The 23388-nt window shown below is 28.1% G+C and overlaps 1 protein-coding gene across 2 annotated transcripts; it reads left to right on the forward strand.

Moving 5' to 3' along the window:
* Positions 1-9445: 9445 nt before the first annotated feature.
* LOC117909396 (protein GRAVITROPIC IN THE LIGHT 1) lies at positions 9446-14584 on the forward strand. Of its 2 annotated transcripts, XM_034823429.1 has the most exons (3): positions 9446-9628; positions 9935-10057; positions 12714-14584. In XM_034823429.1, the coding sequence occupies exon 3, from the start codon at positions 12714-12716 to the stop codon at positions 14076-14078; it is 1365 nt and encodes a 454-aa protein (XP_034679320.1). In that variant the 5' UTR covers positions 9446-9628; positions 9935-10057; the 3' UTR covers positions 14079-14584. The 2 variants fall into 2 exon arrangements, with proteins under 2 accessions (XP_034679320.1, XP_034679321.1); XM_034823430.1 differs by lacking the exons at positions 9446-9628; positions 9935-10057 and adding an exon at positions 11922-12526.
* Positions 14585-23388: the final 8804 nt, after the last annotated feature.

Below are 23388 nucleotides of genomic sequence, written 5' to 3' on the forward strand. Positions count from 1 at the left end.
TGGGTTTCACTTGTTTGTTTCACATTGAAATATGCAATGTTTTCCGAGAGTTTTGTAAATGGCTAAATGCGACAGGCTTAACTTTCAACTTTTAGGAGTGGTCGGATAGAGCTCTGAAATGTGTTTCACATTTGTTAATATGATTTAAGGCCTGTTTGGATAGCATTCTTTTAGCTTTAGTTGAAGTTAACTTATTAATTCTTCCTTCCAATTGATGGTATTATGAAGGTCAAACCCTTTTTAGATCACTAATTTTAAATTCTTTTTGAACTTCAATAAGAGTTTTTATGTTTTTTTAATTAAATTTTTATTTAAAAGCTTATGATATATGTATATATATATATATAGAAAGGGTTTAATACGAAAGTCAAGAAAAATGCTTTTTGTTTCAAAATTTTGTTTTGGTTTATGGAAATGTGTTTTCATCTTTAATAAGTTCATGTGATGTCCCAAGATCATGTGAGGAAATATTAATGTGATGTCTTATGAATGTAAGGGAACTCTATTTTTAATACTTGAAATTCCTTTTGAGAGAAACCATTTCTAGTATTTTTAATACTTGAATAATAAAAATGTTCAAGTATTAGAAATGTTAAAAACGCTTCCTACGATCATTATTAAATAAACTCTTAAAAACCTTATTGAAAGTTATTTTAGGAAGTGTTTTTAATCTAAAAAGTGTTTTTGAAAACAATTTGGTGTTTGACAAATTTTAAGAAACATTTTTAACAACTTGAAAAATCACTAAATGCTTTTTAAGAAAACATTTGATGGATGATTATCATAAAAACACTTCTTGAAAAAACATTTTGAGTAAAAATACTATCAAACAAATTCCTATATACAATTCAAACAAATATGGAATTTTTTCAAAAGGATTCAAATTTTTATTTAATTAAAATTTTAAAAATATTATAATTATCTTTTATCGTTAATCAAATTGTTTTTAAAACATAGCTTTGAAACTTAAAATTCAATTCAATTGAAATGATTAATTTTGTTACAGTGAATTAAGAATGATGCAACGTTGTTGGAGTTTAGACCAAACACATCTAAGGATCAATTAAGAGAGGTTTGATAAATCATTTATTGATTTAATATAATCAAACAACTTAATTTAAGTTATTAAATATTCGATTAAAAATAATTTAATATTAAATTTAACATTATTTCATAGTGGAAATGATGATTTATATATATATAGAGAGAAAAAAAATATTAAAAATTTACTATCGATATCTCAATGAGGGGAAGGAATTTTTATACTTATAAAAGGCGGGGTTTTCTATGGGAGTCGTGTATTTTAAAAAAATAATTTTATGGTATTTTTCAATTTCGAATAAAATTTGTCTTGTGTAAAATTTAAAAAGACAAGCTCAATATAAAAAAAGATGAACTATTTATTTGAAAAAACAATTTTGTATAAAAAGTTATAGTATAAAAAGTTTTAGAATAAAAAGGAAATTCATTTTTTGAAAAGAAGATATTAATATAAAAAGTGAACTCTCCTTTTGAAAAGACAAATTTAATACAAAAAGTAAACTCGTCTTTTAAAAAGATGGGTTCAATATAAAAAGTAAATTAGTAAATTTTATGGATAATGATGAGTACCTTTTTGCATACATACGAGAATGAATATGAATCTCTGACCGGTTCCTCTCATTTGGTACAATATTTATATTGATTTTAAATCAAGAATTTAAAAGTCTAATATTTACGCGAATGTGACACCTTATAATATTACGACTTATTTCATAAAAGTTAAGGGATTTAATGTAAACAATATTAATATATATTTAGTAGATGATATTTATGTGAATACAAGATGAGAAATATCGTAAGATTCCAATGAATTTAAAATAGATAATATCTATATAAATAAATAGTAATTATTTCAATGTCATACTCAATTCTTATAGAGTTGTTAAATGGAGATCAGGATTAATGAACTTAAAATATACCCAAGTCTACAATTTCAAGACCAGTGTGGACAAACCTAGCTTACCTTCTTCTTCTTCTTCTTCTTTTTGGCCCTGCTTATCAAATTCCCATTGGATTCAATGAATACCTTCCACTGATTGTCTCATCTGTGGAAAAAAAAAGGACAAGAAAAGAAAACCCAAAGCCTTCGTCCTGGACATTAAGTCTGAAAAGTCATAAAAAAATACAAAAAAGGCTGAAAAAGTCATGAAAAAATACAAAAAAGACTGAAAGGAAAAAGAAATTCAGAGGCCAGGGCACATGGACTGTCAAAAATTTCAGCCTAATTAATCACCATGAGAATTTGAATTGGGCTGTCAGGGCCCACGATGTAATCACTCATAATAATACCATACGCTCAGCTCATTAAAATGGTCTTCTGCATTAAGTGTACGTGCAGGTTTGAACTCATGAAAACCATGTGAATGTGTCCTTTGCATGGTCTCTTAATACTCATCCACGTACAATTTATTTATTTATTTAATTTTTAATTTTTAATTTTTAATCTTCAAGAATATTCAAGTGATTATTTTAAAAACTAATTATTTTTAATATTACCACATATTCTATAAATTTTATTTTTCATTTTATTTTTATTTTGAAAAATAAAAATATATTTTTTTTTGTAGAATTAGTGGGTGCTCAACTGAGGAAAGAGGGAGAAAAAAAGCTGGTGAAGCAGTGATGAATTTTCCCATCAAGCCTTTATAAAAGTTTTTAAGGGCACGGTGCCCTTCAAAAGTGGGATAGTTGGGGATTGTAGGATTGACCTATGGAGTGAAAATGAGTGAAAATTTTGAAATATTATCATTATTCTCCCACAATCTCCTCTCATTTTGCTTTTGAAATTATTGCTGATTCAACTTTCAAAAGTTGCAACAAGTACTTCATAGAAAAAATTTTCAAAAAAAAAATTATTTTTTAAAGGGAAAATTTATTCCATTTTATTTTAATTTTTTTTATACTAAAAAAAAAAAGTTGTGTTTTAACCTTAGTAGTTTTAATAAAGCCTTTTGGGCTAGGTTTGATTCCTGAAAAATTTAAGAAAAAAAATAAAAAATAAAAAGAAGAAAAATAAAAAAAATAATTTGAAGTTAATAAATCATTGTCCGTGTTTTTAATACTCATTAAATTGATTTTCTTTTATTATATAAAGATTAAATAATATAAAAATATATAAATTTTTAACTAATTTTAATTATATTTGATTTTTTTTTTGTATTTTTACGATGAAATTAAATATAAGAAAATCATTTTCTTTAATTTTTTTTAATTTCCTTAATACTTTTGAGAATCAAATATAGCCTTATTAAAATAATACCTAATGAAAGATTATTAGAAAAAAAAAACGTTATTTAATATGACTTTTTAAATAAATAAATAAATACATAATTTTTAACATTCTAAATGTTGTTGAAGAATAATTATCATTTTCTAAAATTTATAAGGTCATAAATATATAAACATTTTTTTTGTTCAAAACCCTAATTAGAAACTTTTGCTAAAGTGGAATGACTTTATTTTGAATTATCATTTATTGTATATGAGAAAATAATAATTTATGGTATCTTCAACCCAATCGGCATTTTTTTTTAAAGAAAATGAAAACAAAATAAAAAAATAATTAAAAATAATTATAAGTTTATTTAATTTCAAATTATCTAATCTTTACATAAAAAAAAAAGGTAGTGTGAATTTAAAAATAATTTTTCAATTTTAAATTTAGTTTTTATTTTTCTTTATTTTTTCTTTCATTTTACTATATTCTATATTTTTCTTTTTTGCACATTTTCTATGAAATTTAAGCAATCGAAACCAAACACCCATTAAAATAAATTATATTTATGATTTTAATCTCTTTCATATTTTTTCTTGAAAAATAACTCATTTTTTATATGAATACTCCTAATTATTTTAAGTATTTACATATAAGTTTTAAAAGAAATAGTTATTTTTACAAAAATAAAAATAAAAAATAGGGATATTTTAGTCAAAATATTATAAAAAAAATATAAAAGATTAGATTTCCAAAATTTAATTTCAATATGCTTTTAATCAAATAATCCAAAAATTTACTACACAAAAACTTTTATTAGGACTAAAGGGTTAGAATTGTGTCTTCCCCTCTACAACCCACCTCCTCTGTCAAATACTAATTTTTTCCACCCAAACTTTTCAAAAATAAATAAATAAATAAATAAGGGGTATGAATAATTGAGCATATATTCATCATCCAGAGCACAATGACCTGTTAAGCATGCCTGATACCAATTCGTCACACAAATATTGTTTTTCATTGGAGTGTTGTTTGTCTGGTGACTCTGGTGGTGTACTTGATGCATCCAATGTGATTGTAGATCCACCAACACATTGGCCCTACCTTTTGGGATATTTTCTTACTCTTTGAACCTATTCATATCAATCAATATAATTAAATTAAACATATTAATAAAAAAATTATTTTAATTATATTGGTTAATATTAATATATTATTTTAACAGAATAGAATAAATAAAATATTTTAACTTTTTCTATTCAGCCAAAAAATAAACACCACTTAAGTATGAAATTGTGTTCTTGCTTTTCAAATGAAAAGTTAAAATATATGGGATCTTAAATTTTTGTATATATTTGAATATAAAATTCGTTCAAATTTAAAAATCTTTGGCCAATGAATTTTTTTTTCAATTATTTATATAAAAAAATTAACAATACATCTTTATTTATTTAAAAATAAATACAATTTTGTAAATATCATTTTTAAAATTATAAAACAAATTTGCATTTACTCTAAAACAACTTTTAAATTAACTAAACCCTTTTATCGAAAGTAATTTGCTTTCAAATTTTAAGTTGTTTTTTTATTTTATTTTTTCATGACTTATTATAATTTTTTTTTTGAGTAGAAAATGTCAAAATATTTGACTTTTTCTAAATGAAAAAAAATAACATATTAACTTTTCTTTACATTTTAATGTATAATAAAAATAAACTATTAAAAAAATAAATAATTTAGTACTTAACACTATTAAACATTAAATTTCTATTAAGAATTAAATAAAAAAAATAAACAGCACTACGAGAATAAAACTTGATGAGAACATAAAATTGCTTTTATCCAAATATTAGAATAAAAATGTTATATTTATTGTTCTTAAAGATCCATTTTCAAATATATGATTTTATTTCAAAATTTAGAAAAATTTAGATGTTGATGAATCAAACAATTGGGTCACCACCAACCCATTTCATAAACAATTAGAAACATCCAATCAAGGTGTGGTTAATAGAGAAACATTCAATCAATTCCATCATTCTTACCAAATTGGGAGAGAGAAATAAAAAATAAAAAACTAGTAGATCCTCCCTCTTTTTCATTCTTTTTCTTTTTCTTTTTGAATTTTTATTGGTTCATGGGTCATTTTCATTGGGATTTTTTTTCAAAGATTAGGGCTCATGCTTTAGTTAAACTAGAGTTAGATAAGATTTGGGCATGTTTTTAGATTTGGTCTTTTGGCCCACCAACCCCCACCCCCACCCCCACCATTGATGTTGAAACACTTGGTGTGATCTCAATTTTTAAGGGAAGAACCAAATATTTGCCTTTGTGGGTTTTGGTTGACACCCACAAGTATAAAATATTATATACTATTAGTATTTCAATTTCTTAGCGAATGTGTAACCCTTTGCTTGATTCATAAGAGAATGAAATGATGTAAGACTCATCACCTAAAATGAAATGTGACCATGCTTTCTTAGCCATTTGAGCTTGGCATAGAATTATCATGTTTTTGACCTAAACAAACCCAACCCATGGAAAAATGTTTCTTTCTCCTCATAGGGTAATGTTCTCTTTGTATAGGTTTGATATTTTTGGCTTTATTTAATGGGTTATTAGATTAAAATAGATGAAATAATTTTAAATATGTAAATCTAACTCTTCACAAATTTTCATCTTAAAAATGATCAATTTTTGATAAAAATATTTTTCATATTTTCTTGTAAAAGTAACATTTCTTTTTAGAATGTATATAAAAATAATATAAATATCGAAGGATATTTATATTAAACACGGGTTATTTTTCAAGTTCAAATATGAATAAGGTCACTGGTATAAATTTGAGATTATTTCATTCATTTTAATCGATTAATTTTTATTTAAAACGTTGAAAAGAAAAGTTAAATTTGTAATTTTAAAAGGGCAATGCTGGTATAAAAAGAGTTTTAAACTTTTGGTGGGAGAAGCCATGTTTTATTGATTTTTATGTAAGCTATTTTAATAAATAAAAAAAAACCTTTTCCCTTCAATAATTTTATAATATGTTTGAATAATAAAAAGCACCAAAGAATGAAAAAAAGAGTGAAAAAGAATTCAAATCTCTTATTAAATTTGTTTTAAGATTTTCAAAAGAAATAAAATATAATAAAAATTATTTAAAAAAAAACGTATTTTCAAATTCTTCTTTTCTTATTCAAGGAGCAAAAAGAGAAATAAATTTATAAAATTCATGCAAATATATATATATATATATATATATATTATATATATATATATATATATATATATATATATATATATATTACTTAATTTTTAAAATTCTTCTTTATTTTCTTTACTCTTGGTTTATCACAAACTTTTCAAAATCCAAATGTAATCTTAAAAAATAATAAATATTTATATTAAAAACAATAAAAAAATATAAATATTCTTAATTTTGTTTTGGCTTTATCAACAATGTAGCTAACCAAATTTGTGATTAGAAAGAAAAGGTTTCAATTGAAAAGTCAATATACTAGATAGAAGACCTATTGATAAACTTCAAAGCTAAAACTCCTAGTGGAAGAAAATACTAAGCTTGGGAATTCTTGGTGGCTGGTTGGTTAGAAATACTAAATTATACACCAAAAGTAATTTTCACTTGAAAAATGAGAAGGCTACAATTAAGGATAAATTAGTTTGTTTGGTGAGAAAGAAAAAAGGGCAATTGAGTGGTTGAAGAGTCCCTACTAGAAGCATTTCAAAATAGAAAAAATTTGGTAATATTTATTGATATAGGGTACCCATATTAGTTACGAGAAAAAGTTTCTGATAATATCCCGTTAATGATGTAGAACATTAAATATAGAAAAAAACTTTATCATAATATCTCATATTTCATAGATAAATTTTGTTTAATCATGTAGACCCGTGTTAAAATTTAGAAAACATTTTGGATTAAAAACTTTTTTTTCAATAATTAAAATTTAATATCAGGATTTTAATATACCATTTGAACTAATAATATGATTTCATATCTTAATCTTATTATTCGTAATCTTAATCACACTTTTTGTATCTTTAATCATATTATTTATGCATTCCTCATATTATTATTTTCGACATATTCAAGTGAAATTGAACAAAATTATTCCACATGGCACTGAAAATTACTATTTGTGATGATCACTTACCTTTTCTTTTAATATCATAGTCTAAGTCTATACTTTTAGACATTATTATTCCACATACACAAGTCCATGGTGGACTTTGCCAACATGATAATTGACACATTCATATAAAAAAAGGAAAATCATTAATTTATATGCTTAATAAAAAAATGTGTGCACACCAATTAAAACCCAATTATTAATTTTTTAAAAATATTTTTTGGACTATTTTTATTCTTTAATTAAAAAAAAACTAGTCATCTAATTAATTGGACATCGCCTTTTCAAGATGACAACATCAAATATTTAAATCTCTTAATTTTCAAAGGTGGGACCACCAATTGAAATGAGCTAGCACATTAAAAGTTTTAAAGATGAATGTATGCAAGTATGAAAATTATGATGAGGCTTGGTCAAAGTTTTTGGCTATAGCTTTTAATTTTGATGGGAGGTTGGACTTTTGGGAATTTTGATATTTATATTGATTTTTTTAATAAAAAAATTTGTAAAAAATATTTAGAAACATGTCGATTTCTTTCAATAATTTAATATTCAAAAATTGTCTTTTTAAAAAATAACTTGTTGAATTTTACGAGTTGGAAATAATTTTTTAAATTATTATATTTAATTTTTTTAATAATATTAAATAAAAAAAGAATTAAAAAAATAAAATTTAAGTGGAATGTAAGACAAACATTAATCTCAAAATGAAGATAAAATTATCATCAAATATAATATTAAAATAAAAATTATTTAAAAATAACTCTAATTTTTAAAAACTTGTTTATTTCATTATAATTTACAAATCTTGGGTAAATAGTACCATCTAATCAATGTTCTTTTTATTTTATTTTTCCATGAAAATAATTCAAGTCTATTTTCCCTTCTACTTTTTCTTTTTTTAATTTAATATTTCTTTTGATAGGATGACATTAATTATCATTTAAATGATGGTATTAATTATTTTAAAATATCAAAAAATTAAAATAAAAACTATTAATTTGGCTTATGGACATTCTAGAATATGTAAACATTTTTAAAATATCAATAAATAAAATTAGTCAGAAAAATATATAATAATAAAAATTTATTATATATATATATATACGCGTTGTTTCCAAAATTAATATAAAATTAAATTAGAGAGGCTTATGAACAAATTTGAACCTCAAGTTCGAGGTGATCTGGTGATTAGTCATCACAATCACCTGGCACATAACACGTGGACACATCACATCAGTCATAGAAGCCACATGGCGTGCACCCACCACATCACTTTCAAGCCACCCTGTCCGAGTTTTTACACGGGACACACTCTCTCCATGACAAATATCAGCCGTTTATTCACTGTCACCCATCGCGGGATCAGCCCATTTATATATCAGAACTTTTTCTGAAATACCGAAACTACCCTTCCAGACGTTGATATCTCCCACTCTGCCACCAATGCCCTCTTTGGAAGATTTTAATTAATTCACTCTTTTAGAGAAATAATACGAGCACTATGCCACCCACTACCTTTTTCTTTTTCTTTTCTTTTATTTATTTATTTATTTATTTTTTATTTTTCCCCTTTATAATGTAATTAAATTTTATACTTAAAATTTAAAATTTTAAAATAATTTGCATTAAATCTAAAAATAATTTTACTATATTTATATTTTAACCTGTTATTTTTTAACATGGCATGAATGGAATAAGAAGTAATTATTTTTTCTATAGAAATTAATTTCTATTTAAAAATAATTTTATTTTTTAAAATTTAATGAAATATTCATAAAAATATAACATTTTTAAAATCATATTTTCAAAAACAATTTTATAGAAAGTATGGTATAAATTACTCTAATTTATGTAAAAAACATATAGTGTAATATTATTGTTATTATTTTTAATTTATAAATTCTAAGTATCTCTCCTAGGATCGTAAAAAGCAGCAAATAGGAAGGGTAAAACCGTCTGATGAAAATAAAAAATTGACCCAAGCTAAGAAATTTTTAATTCCCGATGCCCCGATGTCTGACAAAGTTCTGAAGTTGCCATCGCTCTGTCTTCTCCTTCTTCGTCTCTTCCACCTTCTGGGCTTGATTCTTTTTTTTTTTTTTCCTTCTGCAATCTCCCTTTTTCCATACGCAACAACCGCCATTGAAGTCACTTGTCAAACTCTGATTTTCTTCCTGTTTTTTGGTACATATACATACACACGAAGCTTCTTGGTAAGGTAAGGAGCTTTCTTCGAAACCATCTTTTCACCGATTCTTTCTCTTTTTCTTCCCATTTTCTTTCCATTCCTGGTCGGTTTTCATCCTCATTCTTAATCTCTAATCTTCATAGCATCATTAAAATTTTATTTTCGAATTTTTATTTATTTATTGTGTTGTTTCCGATTCTCGTTGATGAATCAGAGTCTATTAGCGGTTTATAGGGTTTGTTTGTGAGAATGACAAAAATTTATGGTTTTGATTTTCATTTTTGCGCCTCGGAAAGCATATGAAGTTTGTTTTCGCTTACGGTTTTGGTTTCGCAGAGGTCGAGCCCGTCGGAGGACGTTCGCGGCCGTGGAATCGGCTCCTCTATTTTCTTGAGATTCGCGTTGGGATGAAGAGGACGAGTTGAGCGTGAATCGCGGTTTCTCGCGGTATTTTGAAAGGTACGCCAATTTCTCGCTTATTCGAAACCAACTGGTTTTGTTCGGCGTGGCTCGGTAAGCTCTCTGAACCTCCATGGAGGTGCGCGATATCTTTGTCGCCACGTTAGCGCCGCGTTTTGGTGATATGAATATTAGCCGTCCGATTGGGACCACATGTGTTTAAGCTCTGTCCTCCGTCCAAAACACTTAATTATAAATCCAACGGCTAGGACGAAAATATTTCTTGCTGACTTGGTCGACGGGTAGCGAACTGTCATACTCTCTGTAAATGCTAGTTCTTCTGTGTAAACAAGACAATGGTCTCTGGAAACTTTATCAGGACCGTTGGATTTATTGAAATACCTTGAAGTAAGATGAAGACGAATCCCAAGGATCAGCCCTCTGTGCCAATGAAATCGAACGGTCGAGACCTGATTATTATGTGGTTGTTAGTCTAGTGACTAGTTGTCATGTGTAGGAAACAAATTTGAGAGAAAATGGTGGGCCAAGATGGGCCCACATGATTCTGCAACATTTGGTGATACACAGTAGGCTATGGCTTGGCACATTGAAGGGGGTGGGACTGAGAATCCATGTGGTCACGTGTTATGGGTGGGAGTCATTTTGCTAAGATTAGAATGCAGCCTATGATTAATTTTGGAGGATAGGTTTAGTCACTTAAGAGGGTGAATTTTTTAAGAATGGGAGTAATTATGAGTTTGGCTAAAAGGGAAGTTAAAGTATTTAACATTATTCGGAGGATCTGTTTGGGGTCATGAGAAGTATTAGAAGCAGGAAAATAAAGGCAAGAATCTTGAAAGATGTGATAAAAATTATTTAAAAATTCATGCATCTTCAAAATTTTTGTTCTTTGTATAGAAGTTGAAAGAGGGAAAATAGATTTCAAAATTTATAGGGTTTAATCTTATTGTTTATTTAGGTGGTGTTTGTTTTTTTGACTTTTTGTTTAAAGTAATTTGTTTTTAGAGGTTGTTTGTTTTTCTACTTTTTCATGACTTATTATAAACTTTTTACTAAATATAAAATGCTAAAATATGTAGTTTTTTCTAAATAGAAAAAAAATAACATGTTGGTTTTTTTTTTTACTTTTTAATACTTAATAGAAATAAAATACTACAAAAACAAACAACCTAATATTTATCACTATTAAGCATTAAAGTTTTATTTAGAATTAAGTAAAAAAACAAACACCACCTAAAGTCTTCCTATTTTCTTTCCCTCAAACTCTGTTTGGATCTAAGATTAGAATAGACCCTCAAGGAAATGTGCAAAAATTTGCGAGGATGGGATGAATTGATCGTGCTTGTCTTCATTTTTAATGGGGATCCAATATGAGGAAAAAGGTTTTCCACATTACCTGGCTGCATGGTGAGTCAAAGCCAAACTCAGTTTGTGGGTTGGGCTTGAATATAAGGATCGGGATTAAAATGTGTTAAGGTTAGCTAGGATTCAATTTATTGACTGATATATCTTTAGGGAGTCGTGTTACGCAACATGAATTTCTTTTGGTAGAGCATGAGTTCTATCTAGGTGTGTCACACGGTGGTCATGAATTGAAAGAGGTTTATTGCATGAAGGGATTTGTTTCGTTCCAAAAATGATGACCCTTTTCCTTTGTGATTTATAACTTGAACCCTTGTTTTGAAGGGTGGAATCCAAGTTCGATTAATGAGAGAATGACCCTTTGGAATCATATATAAATTGGAGCCTCAATCACCGAGTTTCCTCATGTATGCCATGTGATTAAACAGTCATTGATGCTTCTGCAGATAGAAAGAGTATTTTTCATGTTCAGATGGTGTTATTGTTAAGAGTTGTTTTGTTGCTTCCATGGCTTTACACGTATAGCTATTTAACATAATTAGCTTTAATTTACCGTGAAAGTAACAAAACAATTTCGATAATAACATCGTCTCATACACTGAACATGAAAAGGGAAGTTTCAATCACTAATGACATATGGTTGATTATTCTAAGAAGTGCCAATTAAAGGTAATGCTGTGCGTCTGTGCTTTTCCTAAAAGATACATTGCTTGTGTGGAATGACATTGGACTAACTAAAATTCTTTAGTAAGACTTTCTTACCTAAACATTGTTGAATAGTAGGCATATGATGACCAAACAAAAAATTTGTGGGCATAATTTTCACGAGTTGTTAGTTCAGATGCTCTTTTTGGCACAAGAGGTTTGTAGCATAGAAAAATCTGTGTTATTGGGATAAGCGTTTGGAACTTTCAACTTTGGATGCTGTCTTTTGAGCGTGCCCTTGAGTCTCTTTTATCAGCTTCTTCTTCTTGTTCCTCCTGTTTCTCCCTCTCTGTACATCTTTTTCTTTTTCCCACTTTCAAAATCTACATTATTTACACTTTCAAAAGGGAAGCAAATTGGAAATTCTCACAGGCAAAAAGGAAAAAGAATTTCATCCTCCATTGATGGCCTCGATCCAAGAGTTAAAGCATATCTAAGAGTGTAAAGCATATTACTTTTCTCCTTTGTTGGAATAGGCTCATCATTGCCATCCTTGTCACCTTTGTGTCAATTTTTAATATCCTTTTGTTTTAATACCTGCAACCACTCAAAATATATTGCCAAGTCCCTCTCTTCAACATCGGCCTCATCATAATCTTCATAATTATCTGTGTTTTCTTTGATTCAGATGGATTCAGTTAAGCGATCAGCAGTGACCCCAAGTAAGAGTAGATTGGCCCGCACTTTTGCTAAGGTCCTTCACATTCGCATGGTCACTGGCGTTGCCCCAGTAGATGGAATTCAGAAAATCAAGGCCCCGGAAAGCAGCAAGGATGATCAGGATACCGGTAGTTGGTCTCGGTCTCAGTCTTATGATGACAACGATGAAAAACTCAGGAACACAGCTGAGCTGGAAGCCCATCTTGCACAACTATTTGCTAGCATATCATCTGTTAAATCAGCATATGCCCAGCTACAGTATGCTCAGTCTCCTTATGATTCCAATGGGATTCAATCTGCTGATCAGATTGTGGTTTCTGAGTTGAAGAATTTGTCAGAGCTGAAGCGGTGTTATCTGAAGAAACAGTTTGATCCTTCCCCTGAAAGGACACTGTGTTTGGCCGAAATTCAGGAGCAGAAGAGTCTTTTGAAAACGTATGAAATCATGAGGAAGAAGTTGGAATGTCAGATGAAACTCAAGGATTCTGAAATCACTTTTCTTAGAGAGAAGTTGGAAGACTGCCATAAGCAGAACAAGTCGCTTGAGAAGAGATTAAATCCAAGTGCGCATTTATCTGTGCTCGACAATCTGCACCTATCGGGCATAAGTCCCAGCCATTTCATCACAGTTCTTCAGCATACGGTTAAATCTATTCGAAGCTTTGTTAGACTGATGATCAATGAGATGGAATCATCAGGCTGGGATATCAATGCAGCTGCTGCAGCTATACAACCAAGTGTAGTCTTTTTGAAAGCCACTCACAGATGCTTGGCCTTTGAGTCGTTTGTTTGCCGAGAAATGTTTGACAGTTTTCACTTCCCAAACTTTTCTCTCCCAAATGAGTCATTGCCAGAGCAAAATCAATGGCAGCGGTTCTTCTTTGAGAGATTCATCAAATTGAAATCCACAAGAGTGAAGGAATATCTTGCCCGGAAGCCAAAGTCAACATTTGGTAAATTCTGCCGTGCCAAGTACCTGAAGCTCGTCCACCCCAAGATGGAATCATCCTTCTTCGGCAACCTCAGCCAGAGAAACATTGTCAACTCTGGAAACTTTCCAGACACCCCCTTCTTCACCTCATTCTCAGAAATGGCGAAGCGGGTTTGGCTCCTGCATTGCCTGGCCTTTTCATTCAACCCTGAGGCCAAAATCTTCCAAGTCAACAAGGGCTGCCCCTTCTCTGAAGTCTACATGGAAAGCATTATCGATGAACCATCTCCCCCCCCAGGCTGCCCACCGGACACCCACTCACGAGTGGCATTCACTGTAGTTCCAGGATTCAGGATTGGTAAAACTGTTATACAGTGTCAGGTATATCTCTCCCAATGTTAATCTGCCATGGAACCAAGATTATCGAATGCGATGATAGGGCACAACATATGGACCCACAGCACATCTGAATTGAACTGGAGGCCATTTCTTTAGACGTTTTCTGATAGTAAAATTATGGGAAGATGATGAGAAATGAAATGGCTTGCCTGGTTGCTGAGGGTGTTGTGGGGACTCAAAAACATTGGGCAGAGTACCGAGCCATGCCGTGTCTTTGTTTTGTGGCCATTTTTAAAAGGAAAAGCGCGTGGACCGTTATGGGAGCACCGACTGAACCTTTATTTCATTTTCTACTACTCTCTATATATAGTAGTAGTATATATAGAGTCATTCTCCCAATTTTGTTGATATTTAGGAAGCCCCAGAGGGGCTGTTTGGCTGTATTATATTGGATTCTCTCTATGTGACATGGGTTTTTATTTATTTTTTACCATTTTTAATGCTAGTACAGGGAAAAGGAGTAGAGCTTTTTCATTATTTTAATAGCAATTTGACGTCTTTGAATTTTGCATGACCTGGGTCTGAGTGTCGTGCAGCAAGCTCCAGCTTTAAGCTCGGTGAAAGGGCGCTTTGAAATTAGGCAACCATGGGTTTTAATAATCGAGTGTTGGACTGTCTGTATTTGTTTATTAACGTCGTGTTTATGTCTGAGCACTCAACTTCGCTGGACACCATGATGCATGACGCACTCCATGTAGAGAATATGTACATGACAGATTTTATTATTATTATTTTTAATAATCGACATTAGATTTGATCATGGCCCATTTCATCTGATATTAAATGATTTTTATTCACTCATTTTTGCACTTCTTCAATTTTGATTCATATGAAAACGAAAATCCGATTCCTATTCCTATTTTTAGTCATAATCCAAACAGTGTCAAAGTAAGAATTTTTAAGGTTTGTATGCATCCAACGTAGTTAGATTATAGAATTTGTCTTATTTGGATGGACCATCATACCTACTTGTTGATTTTTTTTAAAAAATATATTATTATTATTAAATTAAATGTTTTTATTCTAAAAATTTTCTTACCCACAAGTCATGAGCTAAAAGGTCCTTGGTCTAATCTCTAGAAGACTGTAGAGGGAGAAGACCCATGAAGGGGGTCCCCAATGGTTGAGGAGAGGGGGGACATTTTGAACGAGGGTCACCTTCATTTGTAGCTTGAAAATTGGATTTTTCTCAATAGTACGGTAATTTAAAAAAGTTATGCTTAAATTACTGTAATAAAAGAAGTTATTACAAATATACGGTAGTTTTTGCCACCTAGGAAAGAGGATTTGCCACTTAGGAGAGAGGAGAGAGGTTCAACGGATAATTTTTTTTTTAAACAAAGGGAAATTGTCTTTTCAAAAGACGAGTTCCATGAAAAAAAAATAGTATTTAAAAAAATTCCCCATTTACAAGGGAACTCGTCTCTTGAAGAGACGAGTTCCATGAAAAAAAATATATATAAAAAACAAAAAGAAAATTCCTCAAGGTATATATTTTAAAAAAAAATTCCACAAGGGAAATTCAAGAGACGAGTTTCCCATGGGAAAAATTTTTTTTTTAAAAAAATTCCCAAATTAAAAAAAAACAATTCCACAAGGGAACTCGTCTCTTCAAGAGACGAGTTTCCCATGGGAAAAAAATTAAATTTTTTTTTTTAAAAAAAAAATTCCTAAATTAGAAAAAAAAAAAAAAAAAACAATTCCAAAGGGAACTCGTCTCTTCAAGAGACGAGTTTCCCATGGGAATTTTTTTTTTCATATTTTTTTTAAAAATAAAATTCCCAAATTAAAAAAAAAAAAAAAAAAAAACAATCCACAAGGGGAACTCGTCTCTTCAAGAGACGAGTTCCCCATGGGAAATTTTTTTTTTTTAAATATATTTTTTTTAAAATTCCTAAAAAAAAAAAAAAAAAAAAAAAATTCCGCAAGGGAACTCGTCTCTTCAATAGACGAGTTCCCATGGAAAAAAAAATATTTTTTAAAAAGTTCCCAAATTAAAAAAAAAAAAAAAAAATCCTCAAGGGAACTCGTCTCTTCAAGAGACGAGTTCCATAAAAAATAAAAAATATATATTTTTTTAAAAAAATTCCCAAATTATTATTTAAAAAAAAAAAAAAAAACAATTCCTCAAGGGAACTCGTCTTTTTTTTTTTAAAAAAAAGTTCCCAATATATATATATATATTTTAAAAAATTCCCAAATTATTATTTAAATAAAAAAAAAAACAATTCCTCAAGGGAACTCGTCTCTTGAAGAGATGAGTTCCCATAAAAAAAATATATTTATTTTTTTAAAAAAAATCCCAAATTATAAAATAAAAATAAAAAATTTCAAAGGGGAAATAGTCTCTTTGAAAAAAAGTAATATTTTTAATATATTTTAAAAAAAATCCCAATATATATATATTACAAAAAGGAAATCGTCTCTTCATTAAAAAAAAATACCAAATTATAAAAAATCCCAAAATATAAAAAAAAATTTACTAATTTGGGAACTCGTCTCTTCAATTGAATTGTGTGGTTGCGTCTCTTCATTAAATTTTTTTTTTTCCTCATGGGAACTCGTCTCTTGAAGAGACAAGTTCCCTTGAAGAATTGTTTTTTTTTTTTTTTTTTTTTTTTTTAATTTGGGTATTTTTTTTTTTAAATTTAATTTTTTTAATTTTTTTCCCATGGGAACTCGTTTTTTTTTTTTTAATTTTTTTTCCCATGGGAATCAAGAGACGAGTTCCCTTGTGGAATTGTTTTTTTTTTTTTTTTTTTTTTTAATTTGGGAATTTTTTTATAAAAAAAATAAAAAAAATTTTCTCCTCGGAACTCGTCTCTTCAAGAGACGAGTTCCCTTGAAGAATTGTTTTTTTTTGTTTTTTTTTTTTTTTAATTTGGGAACTTTTTTATTAAAAAAAAATATTTAAATTTTTTTTTTTCCCATGAGAACTCGTCTCTTAAAGAGACGAGTTCCCTTGTGGTATTGTGTGTGTGTGTTTTTTTTTTTTTTTTTTTTTTTTTTTTTTTTTTTTTTAATTTGGGAATTTTTTTTTTTTAAAATATTTTTTTAAAAAATATATATTTTTTTCCCATGGGAACTCGTCTCTTTAAGAGACGAGTTCCCTCGAGGAATTGTTGTTTTTTTTAAAAAATAATTATTTGGGATTTTTTTTTAAAAAAAATATATTTTTTTTTCAAGGAACTCGTCTCTTCAAGAGACGAGTTCCCTTGTAAATAGAAAATTTTTTTAAATACTAATTTTTTTTTTCATGGAACTCGTCTTTTGAAAAGACGATTTCCCTTTGAAAATTTGAAAATATGATTTTGGTTTTAAAAAAAAAAATTAACTCCTCTCTCCTCTCTCCTAAGTGGCAAATCTTCTTTCCTAGGTGGCAAAAACTACCGTATATTTGTAATAACTTCTTCTAGTACAGTAATTTAAGCATAACTTTTTTAAATTACCGTACTATTGAGAAAAATCCCTTGAAAATCTCAGTGGGTTTTAGTTAGTCCTACACTAGGGATATTACCTATTGCCCATTTATGACATGGTGGGTCATGAAAGGCCAACCCTTCAACAAATGCTTGACACCTCTCTTGGACATACCAAAGATGTGATTGTCTATATGGGTTCACAACATCTAATGGGTCCAATCTAAATATTTCCATTCAAATAATTGTTGAATCTAATTCTTTGTGATAATATTTTTTTATAAAAAAATAATTTATTTTGATTCGATTTCATCCATCATTGATATAGGTGTCTTCATAATATCAAAGTCGAATTAATGTGACTTATTCCTGAATGATTTTATTGAACTTGAAAATAATGAAGCGTATACGTTATGCTTTGTGTGCCTTTTTAGATTTAAGAATGTCTTGTGAAGTGTTCTTCCAAGGCTCCAACATTGAAGGAAGTTACTTTTATCGACAGATGAAGTTATGAAATTAAATTTGAAATTCTAAAAATTTGATTGTTTGATTTTGACTTTATGATTTTAATAATTTGTTTCACTTATTTAGAAAATTTATCAATAATTTTTTTTACCTTAATTATTTTATTTATTTTTGACAAGATTTGGTTTGTAGTTTTCTAAATTTTGTTACATGTTATCTTTTGAAATCACATATTGCATGTTCAATATATATTATCAAACTTGAATTTATTAAATTCAGAGAAGTCATAATTTTGACGATGAATTCAATTATAATTTAATTAATAAAAATTTTATTTTACCAACAAAATATAAAAGTATGATAGTACCAAATAGTTTTTTTTTTCTTTTCAAAATATGTAATGAATTTAGATTCTTCAAAATATGTAAGTAATTTGTAAGTTACCTAAAATTATATTAAAAATAAGAAATTTTAAAATTCAAATATTAAAACAAAAATCTCTTGTTTACATGTATAATTTTTGAAAAACACTTCATAAAATGAAATTTTTTTTAAAAAATAATTATATTCTGAATTTGTGAGATGGTCCAACTTTAGGAAGAGGGGCCCAAAATGAAAAATCTAGAATGGTGCATTGAATTTTTGCAGGACATGAGACATGAATAGATTAGATTGGACGGTCGTGGGCCTTGTGGCATTAAATCTTGTTCTCCTGATTTACAATGTGTTGTCCATCATTTGCCACGTTCCTTTGAATGTTTGAAAGCTTAAGGAACTGCATAAGGCATTTTATTTATTTATTATTATTTATTATTTTTAAGTGGTGTTATTTATTGTTAAGCAGCATAATATGAATATTTGGAATTTAATTCTTTATGATAATGTTTTTTACAAAAAAATAATTTATTCTGATTCGATTTCATTCATCATTGATATAGGTATCTTCATAATATCAAAGTCGAATTAATGTGACTTATTCTTGAATGATTTTATTGAACTTGAAAATGATGAAGGTGTACATGATGCTTTATATGCCTTTTTAGATTTAAGGATGTCTTGTGAAGTGTACTTCCAAGGCTCCAACATTGAAGGAAGTTACTTTTATCGATAGATGGAGTTATGAAATTAAATTTGGAATTCTAAAAATTTGATTGTTTGATTTTTACTCTATGATTTTAATAATTTGTTTCATTTATTTAGAAAATTTATCAATAAAAAATTATGTTTTTAATTATTTTTTTACCTTAATTATTTTATTTATTTTTGACAAGATTTGGTTCGTAGCTTTCTAAATTTTATAATATATTATTTTTTGAAATTGCATATCACATGTTCAATGTATATTATCAAACTTGAATTTGTTAAATTCAGAGAAGTCACAATTTTGACGATGAATTCAATTATAATTTAATTAATAAAAAATTTATTTTACCAACAAAATATAAAAGTATGATTGTACCAAATAGTTTTTTCTTTTCTTTTCAAAATATGTAATGAATATAGATTCTTCAAAATATGTAAATAATTTGTCAGTTACCTAAAATTATATTAAAAATAAAAATTTTTAAAATTTAAATATTAAAACAAAAATCTCTTGTTTACATGTATAATTTTTGAAAAACACTTCATAAAATGAATTTTTTTTTAAAAAAATTATATTCTGAATTTGTGAGATGGTCCAACTTTAAGAAGAGGGGCCCAAAATGAAAAATCTAGAACGGTGCATTGAATTTTTGCAGGACATGAGACATGAATAGATTAGATTGGACGGTCGTGGGCCTTGTGGCATTAAATATGTTCTCCTGATTTACAATGTGTTGTCCATCATTTGCCACGTTCCTTTGAATGTTTGAAAGCTTAAGGAACTGCATAAGGCCTTTTATTTATTTATTTAATTATTATTTATTTATTTTTATTTTTAAGTGGTGTTATTTATTGTTAAGCAGCATAATATGAATATTAAACCCAAATCTTACAAGTTTAAATTTTTAGGAAAATTGATAATTTAATATAGTATCTTGATTTGGCAAGAAGTCGTGGGTTCGAGCCACCTCTATGCACGATTCCCCTATTTTTCAAGTATTAAAAATCAATTCTATTAACAAGCAAGCAAATCATAAGTAATAATGGATGCATTAACACTTTCTCATAGTCAATATAATTCACATGCAAATGAGCCAACTCTCCTCAATTAAGAAATAGATTGGCTCCCTAATTAAGAAATATAAGACATTTCATCAACTCAAATTCATATTTTCATATGTCCCTTGATATCAACATCAAAATTGAAATATTTCATACCCTTCCAAAGCTCAAATGAACTAATTCCAATTCATAACTTCAATCAATCGACATAATAACTTAATGAAAATATCATAAACTAATGAAAAACTAATAAAAAGATGAGATAAAAATAAACAGACAATGACACCAAAATTTTAACATGGAAAACTTCTGAAAAAATGAAAACCATGAACATTAAGCAATTAAAACATCCACTATGAAGAAAATTAATTGAGTACAAGGATTTATTTAACCTAAACTTTCAATACTCTCTCGAATCACTTGCCTAAAACCTTCTAACTTCACTTTTCCACTTTTTTCTTTTGGAGAATACTTGGAATCTATACCAAGTTTGATCTTGTCCTCTTCTTAAATTCACACAAGAAATTTGAGTTTTTATCCCAAATATATTGAATATGAGAGTAGAGATGAAAACCACATTGAATAAACCCATTTTGAAGGAAAATTTTTCAATCAAAAATCGATTTTCAACTCAAACCCATAAGATTTTCTCTCAACACAAATACGCTCCAAATTTGGTAAGAAGTGTAAAGCTCAAAGAGGGGTCACCAAGCTTTCTTAGCTTTCTCTTACCTTTTTTTAGAAATAGGGCTTAAATAATAGGGTTTTAAAACCCATGAAATGATTAAAATTCATTTGGAAAATAATGAAAATTCGGATATGTGATCGAAGTCCAATTGATTAGATAAGATTGAAGAACATCTTGGTACATGTAGAAACTAGTTACCTTTTAGTTTGATCGATCAAAAATCAATCCAAATGTTTTAAACACAATTTTTGACACTATAATATTCAACTCCATTTTTCGAAAAAAGGATAAAAAATTAAAATTTGGTTGACTAATATTTGATATCATCCACTACCTCAAAAACACATATATCATCTCCTTTAACAATCTTTAAACATGAACAATTTGGAAATAACAAAAGTCCAATGAAGAATTTAGTGTGATTGAGCTAGGAGAAACACAATGAGAATTTTGACCTGGAATTCATCCTCATAGGTTTAGATATGACGAAATAATTTTTTGTTTTTCTCATTTTTCTTTCACTTTTAAAATTTTTTTAACTTTTAAATTATTTCTGTATATATATATATATATATATTAACTATCTTCATAACAAATTTTTATCAAATTTTATATAAGATTGTAGTGTCCTACATCATTTGAGGAGTGAATGGTGAAAAACCATATATGGAGGACTTTCATAACACGCTATTGAGACCTTTTCTTGAAGACATAGGCCTAATAAAGAAGCAAAATTAGGGCCGACTGGTGGGCTTTGTGTGCGTCACTGCAACCTTAAAAAAGAAAATATCAGGTGGAGAGTGGGACCGTAACAGAATGGTATAAGAACCTAATTTTCGGTTAGAAATGTGCCAACGAGGGCTTTCATAACGCACTATTGAGATATTTTCTGGTTAACTAGTAGGTCGTGCATGCACCACTACAACCTTGAATCTGACAATATCAGGTGGAGAGTGGTGTTGTGAGTAAGCACTAAAATACATTCCTATGGCAATACAACCACAACATTAGTGTGCAAATTAAAATATGTATAAAAATGGTTGGAATTAACTACGAATTTATGTTAAATATTTTTTTGTTAACAAACAAGTTTCCAAGAAAGGATTTTGGTTTAAGTTTTGCTGTTGAAAAGAAAAAAATTAAGATACGAAGGAAGAAGGTAAGCATGGAAGAGAATAATCAAAGGAATATTTGAAGTGTATTAAATTTTTTTAGGTGTGTGTTTTAATAAAATTAATGCTTTAAAGTGGATGCATATATAAGATCAATGATTATAACTATTGAAGGGATACAAATATAAATTCTTTAAAAGAGAAATAGGACTCTTGATAAATGCCACAACCCCATGCCCTCGTTTCTTTTCACCCCAACCTTATTATCATCTAACTTTGTTGATGAAAAATTTTCTATTTTCAAAATTTAGATTTTTTTTAAATGATAATTGAATTGTTTAATATAAAAAATATTTAAATTTGGCGAAAGTGTATGTTTTAATTTTTATTTGTAGCAACATTAACATTGAGTAATTAAATTTGACTTGTTATTTAAAATTATTGGATTAATTTTATAAAATATATTAATTATTAAAACAAAATTAATACTGAGAATACTCTAAGAACTTTTACATTATATATAAGTACATATAACAACTTTAGCGTAAAATAAATCATAAAAATAATTCTTGAGTCTCATCATCTGCTGATACGTCTTTTTCAAGTGGTGGAAAAGTTTTTAACTTTGTGACGAAACTACTTTTGTGACAAAGAACCCATGTATATGGTTCGATGTAAGCTTTGATGACCCAACATTGTTATGGAGCAATTTTGAAAGGCCCATAAGCTCATGAATTGAAATATCGATAAATATAGATATATCGATACTTGAATTTTACAGATATATCGGAGAAATATTGATGAATATTTTTACACAAATATCGGTGAGACAAAAATTATCCAAAATTGATAAGAATGCTTAAAAAAATTTAAAGAATGATAAAATAAACAAGAATATACATGTTAAAAGTTATTTTATAAGTGTAATTGACATAAATATGGTCAAAGAAAAAAATATCGATAAATAGTTTACGATATTTGGATTTTAAGAATAGAAAATATAAATTTTGGAATTGTACACTTAGAAAGTTAGAATTGAGTTAAGAAATAGTTGATTTTATTAAATGAAAACAATTTACACATAAACATAATACATATGACATTGTAATAGTCCTTAATACCAAAATGAAAACCGATGTGGTTCCATTATATTGTTAGATGAAGGGAGCCCATCTTGTTGAAGACAATATTCATACTAGGACATGGAGTTTCGATAGTATTGATTGTAAGTATGAACATGCCATGCATAAATGAGATAAATATAAAAAGTAGTTAAAAATAAAATGATAATATAGATTTAAAATAAAAAAAATTAAAAATGAATAATTAAAAAATAAAAAAGGATAAATATTTAAAAAAAACTTTCAAAAAAATCTCCGATATTTTGACAGGCTTTTTTCGTTGCTCTGCATGTTGCTTCACGCTAGATTTTTTCGCTGATTTATCGGTTCCAAACCTATATATCGTCGATATTTTGCCAATAT

This window comes from Vitis riparia, chromosome 19 (assembly GCF_004353265.1).
Source record: "Vitis riparia cultivar Riparia Gloire de Montpellier isolate 1030 chromosome 19, EGFV_Vit.rip_1.0, whole genome shotgun sequence".
Lineage (NCBI taxonomy): Eukaryota > Viridiplantae > Streptophyta > Magnoliopsida > Vitales > Vitaceae > Vitis > Vitis riparia.